At 44.9% G+C, this 9711-nt stretch overlaps 2 protein-coding genes across 4 annotated transcripts in view; both read right to left on the minus strand.

The window, feature by feature from the left end:
• Nucleotides 1-8417, minus strand: part of cdh24a (cadherin 24, type 2a) — a 42764-nt gene extending 34347 nt beyond the window's left edge. For 2 of the 3 annotated variants that reach the window (XM_086047633.1, XM_086047632.1), the window contains exon 1: nt 8028-8416. The gene's annotated coding sequence lies outside the window, so the exon portion shown is untranslated. Of the gene's footprint in view, nt 1-8027 lie in introns of all 3 variants that reach the window. The other variant, XM_086047631.1, reaches the window with a different exon arrangement.
• On the minus strand, nt 1245-3522 carry psmb11b (proteasome 20S subunit beta 11b). The gene has a single exon (XM_086047700.1). It carries the CDS (start codon nt 2782-2784, stop codon nt 2017-2019), a length of 768 nt encoding a protein of 255 aa, XP_085903826.1. The 5' UTR covers nt 2785-3522; the 3' UTR covers nt 1245-2016.
• Nucleotides 8418-9711: the final 1294 nt, after the last annotated feature.

The following is a 9711-nucleotide window of genomic DNA, read 5'->3' on the forward strand; positions in this document are numbered from 1 at the left end:
GTTGCGCAGTTTGAATCGCGTGGCGCAGATTTAGAAAGTTAAGAACAGAAAATGCGTTTGTTTTCCTCACGAGGTACTGTCACGTCCTCGTATTTTCCCGGAGTGTGTGTTGACATTGCCCTTCCGTGTTTGTATTATCAAAATATTTTTGGGGGCGAAGTTCAGATCACTCGTTACATGCCGGTATTCGCTAGCAGTAGCATTAGGTGCTCTTTGCTAGCTTAGCTCGAAATGGGATTTGCTACAGCATTTTAGACCTGTTGCGCTATCTACCCACAAAAACAACAACATCAAAAAAATAACAAACCGGCTACAGATACATCATTTGGACTCTTAAATAAAGATCAAACAGCTCAAGCACAGTTTGCTTATTTGAAAATTAAAGGCCATTCTGTTTCCTTAACATGTTAGAATTTTGTCAAAATGTCAGATAACATTAATTATAGTTTGTAATTAAAATATAAATGGGAATTATTATTATTATTATCTTGAAATGACTAATATTTGACAAAGCATTGTTGTCCAAAAGACTAAAACTAAAATTGAAATGGCTGCCAAAAACAACACTGCATAGAAGGTTTTATTTACGAATGGTGTTATTTCGAAGTTCGTGTGACGTCACGGTTAAATAGTCCTCCACAGTGGGTGAACCATCGGTCGTAGCATGGCACGATTAAAAAAAAAAAAAATGTCCACATCAAAATGCCGGGCAGTGCGGTGTGCCGTTGAAGTACATTTTATTGTCCGCGCAAACAAAGCGCGAGCTGTTTACGGGAGGCACCGATATATGCGCGGCCAAATCAGATGACAAACAAGCCTGGAGGCGACTGCCTGTGCTCGTCATTAATTTACTATTTGCTGAAAAGATGCCTTAGCACGTTCCCGCCGCTTCACAACGTGGAGAGACATTTCTTATCTGCACTGGGACCTGCGAGGTCCTTCGAGGACATTGAAAGAAATAATCAGAGGTGACCTAAGTACTCGCACCCTGCACAGAAACGGACGTAATACGACAAGTACCGATTCAAATCCTTTACTCGGGAAAAAAATTCAATAAAACTTGATTTTGCCCATTTAAACGTGACTTGCAAGTGATTTTCAGATAAGCCTCGACTCAAGTGAAGTGAAAAAAAACCAAAAAAAAAAAACAGGAGAGGCACACTCACGATGCACTTTCAGCTGTTTATTGAAGCGGACAAGCAGCCAAAACGCACAAATACAAAATAAAGACAGTCACAAGGAGCATGAAGTAGACATTAGTGTGTGACAAATGACCCAACGGAGCAGGAGTCAGAGCTCCTTAAGTCACTCGCTTGGCCATGACACACTAAAACGCACACGGTTCACGATGCTACGACTGTGTGGGCCGCTGACGTTTGGTTTAATTACACCTCATAATACTCGCTCAGTTCTTTACATTCACCTTTATTATGTTTTCAGATTTCATTTGGGGGTTTTAGAGGTACTGGAATGAGTTACCAGCTTGATCACGCAACAAATTAAACAATGAGTACCGTTTTGTTTTGGTTGAATTTTTAAAAAAAAAAAAGGGAAGTCAACACAAACATATTTTTTTCAAGAATATGTTCTATGCAAGCCCGCTAGTTGAAACACGGCATTCTGATGAATATTGCGTCTGATAAATATTGCCTTTGTGGAATAAGCGTTAATCCACTCGTTTTTAGCCATCTCCGGGGGCGGCCATTTTGCCACTTCTGTCGACTCAAAATGACATCACAAAATGTGGCAAAATGTTGTGAGCTATAACATGTAACCCTGGATTGATTGCCAACCAATCATAGTGCACATATCAACAAACACACACACACACATATAAGGACAATTTAGCGTCATTCATGAAACTCTACATGTTCTCGGAATGTGGGAGGAAACCAAAGAAGAGCCACACAAGCGTGGGGAGAAGATACAAACTCTACACCGGATTTGAAAGCCCAACCTCAGAACTGCGCTAGCGGATTAGCTAACCACGAGTCCAGCATTTGTCATTTTCAGAATTCAGACCTCACTGGTCTTCTTCTCTCTGTAATATTCCTCTTTCAAGTCCTCCCGCTCCCTGCGAGACCACCCGGTCGAGGTGACGAGATAGACGTCCACGCAATTGCCCGAGTAGGCGTCCCTGTGGGTGGCTCTGTACACCGCCTCCCTCGCCACCCTCGTGGCCTCCTCCACCGTCATCCCCCACTCCACCGCTTGATCCAACACCGAGTAGGCGTAAGGCGATCCCGACCCCACGGAGAAGAGCGTCCCGCGCAGGCGTCTACCGTTGCTGTGCACGTAGAAGACGCCGGCGCCGCTCTCATCCCAGCCGCACAAGGTGGTGGCCACGCACAGCTTGGTGCCCTTGAACGGGAGCAGCATGTGCCACAGCAGCTTGGCGGCCCCGCCCGTGGACAGCCGGCGGCCGTGTCGCAGATGGTAGAGCCGCAGCTCCCGGGCCAGGATCCGCTTCCAGATGTCGCAGTCGGCCGACGTGCCCGAGCTGGTGGCCACCAGGTGGCTGTGGATGGGCTTCACCTTCTCGACGTCGGGGTTGGAAACCTGGCCCTTGCAGCTGGAGCGGGTGTCCCCGGCGGCCAGCACGCCGCCCTGGAAGGTGAACGCCAGAGTGGTGGTGCCGTGAGACATGGCGAACGGCAGGGGATCCGTCGCCGAACTGGATTGTGGAGGATTTTCTTTAAGACACTCCGCAAGCGGGACGTAAAAGTCCAGAAGGCTCGTAGGCCGAGCGCAGTCTCTGGATTGACACAGGTCCTGTAGCGCCATCGCACACAAGTGCTTTGAGATCACGCTCAAAAAGATTATCGGCGATACTTTCTGTGTCGTCTGCCAGTCGTAGGGCCTCCGATTTTTAAACAAGAAGGAGCAGCGAGATTTACAGTTCACTGCTTCCTCTATCCTTTTGTTCTCCGTCAGAGACTTCGGTGTCTTTGTCGATCTTTGGTTGTTACGATCTTACGATCTTAAGATCTCTGTCGTCTTCAACATTGATCCTTTTTATCGTCTTTGTTGATTTCAATTCTTCAAGTTCTTTGGTGGACCGTCATGGGTTGACCCTTCGCGGTTGTTGACCCTTCGTCATCAAAACTTTGTTGCCATTGCCATCGATCATTGGTCGTCTGTAAGCTGTTGGCCCTGCGCCTTTGTCGTCTTCGGCAGTCCTTTGCCAGCGTCTTGGCGGATCCCAACAACCTTCCTGACCAATCTTCCGTAAGTTGTACGCCCTCCACTTTTTATACCCGTGGCATGTGCAGCGTTTACCATTTTCCCGCTTCCCTTCTTTGAAGCCAAACAGTCAGCAGCCCATGAGTCATTAGTCCCAGGTCCTTTTTCAGATCACATTTCTTCAAAGACGCGTCAAGGCAAGGCCGGCGAGTCGGCGGCGGCCGGCGGATCAAATGGAGTTAGACTCGGCGGCTTTTGAATGCGTCTCTCCTGTGGCTTGTTCTCGGGTAGAATCCCAAATAGGGCGACTAACGCGGCATCAGTCCAGCCGAGCGTGCGCAAAAAAAAAAGTGAGGTGTCCCGTTACGAGAGCAGCATGTAAACACGCACCACCAGAAACTCTCGGTGGTCCGACGGGCCGCGTTATCGCGCATGTGCAAGCCACCGGCAGCTGCTGGAATCGACGTGCAGCTGGATCATGTCTCCGCTTTTAATTAGCCCGGAAGCCAACACGCTTTATGCTATCGCTGCTTAATGTATCTCCATTGACTGCATGCAACATTTAAAGTGTACCCGCCGAATGCTCCCAGTGTGGCTCATTTGGCTGAAGTTTGTGCCAGTGTTCCCTTTGAGCGCATGTCGGTTGTCTTTTATAACCAGCGTTGAAGTTACAATAAAACAGGAAGGCGTTTTAAAGTTCACCTTGTTCATTTTCCATGCACAGCTTGTTTTGGGTCATGAGTGGGCCGAGAATATTCTCGTAATCATTTTGTACATCATATGATGGACTCCAGATCTTTTTCAAAAATGTATTATTTGACTGTCCTACATTCATAAATGAATGATTTTTACTAGCTACAGTGCAGGCGCTCGATTTTGCAGGTGCAGATTTCTCTGATCTCTTTCTGACTTCCGTATGTTGAGTACATAGGATCGATCTTACGCTGGAACTCTTTTGGGATTCCCTTAAAGAGTCTTTGTGCGTGTTCTGCGGGAACCTGGGCAAATGTGGTGGGAACACTAACAGTTCGCATATTTATGGCACCTGCAGAATGACGGTTTGACGATTCCCGCCTTTTCGACGATTTTCCTTGATTTAACAGTCGACATACATCAAATTTGATTGTTATTTTGGGGTCATCGAATTTCACGACGAATTGGATTGATGTTTGGTTGCTGTTGTGGTTTTTATGCTCGTTGACATTTGATCTTTTTGTTGTTGTGTCCCCTTCGTCATCCATCCTTTCTATCCATCTTTATTGATCCTTCTTTTTGCTGATCTATTTCCATATTTATTGTCAATCCTTCGAACTTCTCAGCACAAGTACTTGGAAAGTTAATGAAAGAGGGAAACAATGTCTTTCTCAGGATTTTTTTTTTTCTATATCCCATGTTAGCAAAACTGGCTAATGCATATAACTAAGTATCTGTATGTTCCCAGCAGGCCCACTTGTTGAAACACGACATTCTGATGAATATTGCGTTTGTGGAATATGAGTTTAGCAGCAAAATCCACTCGTTTTTAGCCATCTCTGGGGGGCGGCCATTTTGTCACTTCTGTCACCTGAAAATGACATCACACTTGCTCAGGTAACGACCAATCACGGCTCAGCTTCAGAAAATAGGTCAGCCATGATTGGTCGTTAGCTGAGCCCTGAGTAGTTGTGATGTCATTTTCAGTCGACAGAAGTCACAAAATGGCCACCCCCGGAGATGGCTAAAAACGGGTGGATTTTGCATAAAACATATTCTTGAAAAAAAGATGTTTGGGTTGACTTTTTCCCTTTAAGTACAGAGTGTGACTACTTTTGCCACCTAAGGTTGCTCAACAGGTCAGCTTCCTTCTCAGGTGGTAACGTTGCTACGATTCCACCTTTTGCAGCATCCTGTCCAGTGTTGCGCCTGCTCTTGTTTTATGGTCACTGCCAGACAGCGAGGTCACTCGTTTTTAATTCAGCCTCACGCCCGGCAGCCCGCGAGGTTTCAAGCCTCACGTGCGCGGCCGAGGCTTGGAACGCGTCCGCCGTCAGCTGCTCTGTGGCGCCATCCATCACCTTGATGGCGACAGCGTCCGTGACTGCGTCGTGACGCCGCTCAACGGACGCCGGCGGGCCGCGGCTCGCGTCCACCTGATACCGCTTTGGGGTCGCGTGAGAAGAGCGTGAGTGATGATGTGTGTCTTTGTGAGATGAGAGAAGTGTGCGAGTGCAATGGCGTATTTATCACGAGCCTTACGGGTCTCCTGCGCTGAAATATACGAGTGTCATAGCTTCCGCGGAGGGTGTGTCGTCGTTGAAGTGCCCGTGACACAAAGGCCAACATGAAGGATTCATAGTGGATGTATCCATGCTTATATGAAGGCAGAGGTGGCAAAAGCACTCTGTACTTAGAAGTACAGATATTTGAAAAAAATTATTGTAAAAAAAAAATTCTTGTAAAAAAAAAAAAAAAAAATCAGTGGTCCAGATGTGAATTTTGTCATTCATCGAGGTAATTGTATTCTCAGGAAGATCGCAAGTGGATTGGACCAGAACAGTTGTGACCGCTGCAATGTCCCGAGAACACTTTTGAGATTTTGAAATGTAACCAAGTACAATAGTAAAATATCAATTATGTAGAATATTCTCTGCATACAAAACACTTTCCCCTCTTTTATTAACTCGCAATCAGTGGGCGCAGCTTTTCTTCAAGCTAAATTCTGTGACGATAACCAGAATTGAGCTGGCAAGCTGTCCTACTATGAGCAAAACAAAACAAAACAAAACAAAACATCATTACAAAAAAAAAAAAAAAAAAAGAAAAAAAATCAAAAGAATTTTTGAACACCAGAAGCTAGCGCTCTTCAGGCTGGTACAACCACCCCCCTCCCCCCTCCCATAAATTTCTCAAGAATCCTTGAAATGATCATTAAAATTTCGCACCAACCCTCCCAGCAAAATCAGGCCATGATAAAAGTTCAGTTAAAAAAAAACAACAGACTTAATTAATATTTTACAAAACAATAGAACCAAATGCCTTTACTGTCATTGCAGACTATTATGACGAAATTGTGCTCCCCCACAAATGCTGATTATAAACATTTGTTTAATGGTTGCATGCAGAACTACTTTCCATTTGGTGAATTGTTGTGATTCCATTTTGGAACAGCTGCCAAGTCCCAAGAGACGCTCCCTTTGCAACTGGGAAAGTCCACGCCATATGGAGCAATTCTCTGCTGAAAATCACACACACTTTTAGGGCATGCAACTTAAGATGGAAAAATGGCTTTTCATAGAGCCATTTGAGCATTTAATCGACATTGTGGATATACTGATGCGCTCCTTGTCCTCAGGCAAAACTGTGCATCTGCGTACAATTAGTGACATTACAAAATTGTACTTATTAACATTACTTTACTAGTGGTGGAAATCAATAGTGGAAATAAACATGGCTAGTGAACTAGTGTGTCCTACGAGAGCCTCTTAATAGAAGAGAAGCGCTCCGCAGGATGCAAGGCCATATCTGACAGGGAACGCCCACATTTGAGGTTTTCCCCGCCCACAGCGCATAGCCGGCACGAAAGTGTGCAAATGACAGACTGCAGTCGATGGGAGAATCTACACAGCATGGCTGCTTTTTCCCCCTCTTACGCACAAGGGAGAATTTGCCCCTTCTGTATACGAACAAGGCTTTAATTAAACACCACCGGGTGGACATGACATGGACACAATCAGTGTTCCTTGCACCGCATGTGCGGCGTGAAAAACACCCATCGGCAGGGTGCAAATAGCTTTGATTGGCAAGTTCAAGAGCAATAATTACTGGAGGTGCTGCAACTCAGCCAGTGTGCGAAGGCACCGCGGAGACAACATGTGTCATGTTGCTACACAACAGTCACAACAATTGCACAAGGAAAAAAGAAAAAAGAAAAGAAAAAAGAAGGTAATTGAGGTGCTTCCTCCTTCTCTGCGTGCAGCTTGCAAGAAAATGACGCTCGCGAGTAGGATGATGAGGATGAAGAGCGGCACCACTTTGAATAACATCTGCTCAATTGTGATTTCATGAGCACTTGGACTGACAAAGACACCGACGCGCACTCTCAGCTACAAGATTACCGCTGCTCACACCAGTACACCGTAAAAAAGAAAAAAGAAAAAAGAAAAGAAAAAGAAAAGAGTCGCAGTCCAGCACTCCAGGACTTAATAGCAACCACACATAAATATGAAACCCCTGGAAAAAAATTTTTGGGCCATTCTCCGGTCTGGCCAGTTTCCCTGGTGTGGAAAAAAATCAAAAATCTATATGTTGACACTTGCTGTCGACTGAAAATGACATCACAGTTGCTTAGGGTTTAGATAACAACTAATCACGGCTCACCTGTTTTCTGAAGCTGAGCCATGATTGGTTGTTACCTGAGCAGCTGTGATGTCATTTTCAGGCGACAGAAAGGACAAAATGGCCGCCGCCTGAGATGGCTAAAAACGGGTGGATTAACTATTATTCCACAAACACTATATTCATCAGAATGACGCGTTTAGACTAGTGGAGGCAAATCATTGCGAAGAATTTTGGGGAGTTGACTTATTCTTGGAAGGATGAAAAAAAAAAAAATTAAAATAATTAGTGCGTAAAAGTAATCATTCTAATAATGATACATTCTGAATAGTTCATATTTTAAAGCAAAAGCAAAAGCCAGGATATTCATGCTACTCTCAATCTGGACCTGAACATTTATGGAAGAACTTTACAGTCTTCTTTTACGATGTTGGATTATGTAGCCTTCCTGAGTTCTGTCTCGCCTCACATAGTTTTCAAATTTATGTTAAGTGAAAATCTATTCCAAGCTTTAAAAACAAAGTGCTTACCTAGTAAAATATTTCAATAAACAGCATCAGTGCCGTTTATGAAGTTTCACAGAGAATGAACTGCATCTTTTGTTTTTTTTCACCCACGTAAATCCATTTCCTCAAACGTTTTCTCAATGTATCCCCTTAAAAGGAGGACACAATCTAACCCCGTCGATACAAGTGTGTCAAACAATCTGAAAAACAGAAACAACAGAAACAAAACTCAGTGGACTCAATTCCCATGTAACATTTCCTACAGGGGCATAAAAATTTGAAATCATCAAAACGGACTGCTTGAATGTCGCCACTTCTGAGTCCGGCCGGGTTCCCTCGTGTGTGTGTATCGCTTGGCTCGTTATTTCCAGGAGCGCTTTCGAGGGAAAAAAAAAAAAAAAAAAGGCGTCACGGCTACTCGGCGGGGGGGTGGTGGGCTTCATGTGGCTGTCATCGTTTGTTTTTTTTTTTTAAACGTTTGCTGTGGCAAATCTTCAGCTTAGCCACGCGCGCGCACCGGTGCGCACACACGCCGTTTGCTGACCACATGCTGCTCTCAAAGCTATCATGTCGTTATTTGAGCCAGCTGTCGGTGCCTTCTCGATTCGATGGATTATCCTCCAATTAACACGCACGCAAAGACATTTCACCTCTTTGCCACTTGTCTGAAACGTGTCTGCCCATTTGCGTTCACGTTTCATACAAACATCAAAAGACATCATAAACAACTGTCCTCCAGTCGCTAATAAGGAACGAAAGCGGCCTTATATTCAGGTATCGGGTGCTTGTGGAGGCTGCCGATACCAGCACCCGATACTTATACTGCGGCAGTTTGACACATCGGTGAATCATTATCTCTGTCAAAAAAAAACGTCTTTGTTGACATTTTTTTTTGTCATTGTGTTAAATGAGATCGTATTCTTAAAAGCACCAGCGGTATCGGCGGGTATCGAAAGGATATCGGTCTGAAAAAGTGCAATCGAAAACTCCTGGTTTTGAATGTTGGGGACAAGCTTGAGTGTCTCCATGTTGCTGACGGAAGCACTTTGAGTCTATTTGGAAAGATCAAATGGAATGCTTGATGTTTCATGCGCCGCCTTGCAGTGGTTGTTGTTGTTGTGTGTTTTTGGGTATGTGTGAGCGCGCTGGCACTTATTGATTGGCTGATTGATGCCCGTTCCTTCTGGGGGTGCGAGAAAATAAGATCCACCCGCACGCTCGCCTTCCTTACGAGTGCACTCATCAATCTGTTTGCCGTCGCACAAATTCCACTTCCCGTTTCCTAGCTGGGGGGCTCAATTAGCGGCAGGAAGGATTCAGGTGGGTGCACCGCTGGGATTTGACGCAACTTACATCAAAAAAGTGGAGGCAAACATTTAACCTTGGATTTATTTATTTTTTTGGCGCGAGAACAGCCCAGGTGTTCCGTGGAGGAATCAAGTCCACGCCACATTAAACAAACCGGAAGGGGAATATTCCACTGCCTGTCTGTCATTTGCAATTTTATTTCCCTCAATGCCCAGGTGTGACCAAAGTATGGCCTGAAGTCATTTACTTTGCATAATAGTATTAATATCCTGCATAGGTTCATATTTTGTTTGCATGACCGACAAATTCATTTAACTGCCATCAACTCTTTCACTGCTGTGGACGTTTATAGTCTGACAAATATATTTATCAAGTACGTTTTTCGACGGGAAGGCAGCGT

This window comes from Filicampus tigris, chromosome 12 (genome assembly GCF_054856515.1).
Source record: "Filicampus tigris isolate MCC_2025a chromosome 12, RoL_Ftig_1.0, whole genome shotgun sequence".
Taxonomy (NCBI): domain Eukaryota; kingdom Metazoa; phylum Chordata; class Actinopteri; order Syngnathiformes; family Syngnathidae; genus Filicampus; species Filicampus tigris.

Excerpts from the sequence above, each read along its gene's own strand:
- psmb11b (XM_086047700.1), bottom strand. The coding sequence starts at position 2,784 with ATGGCGCTACAGGACCTGTGTCAATCCAGAGACTGCGCTCGGCCTACG.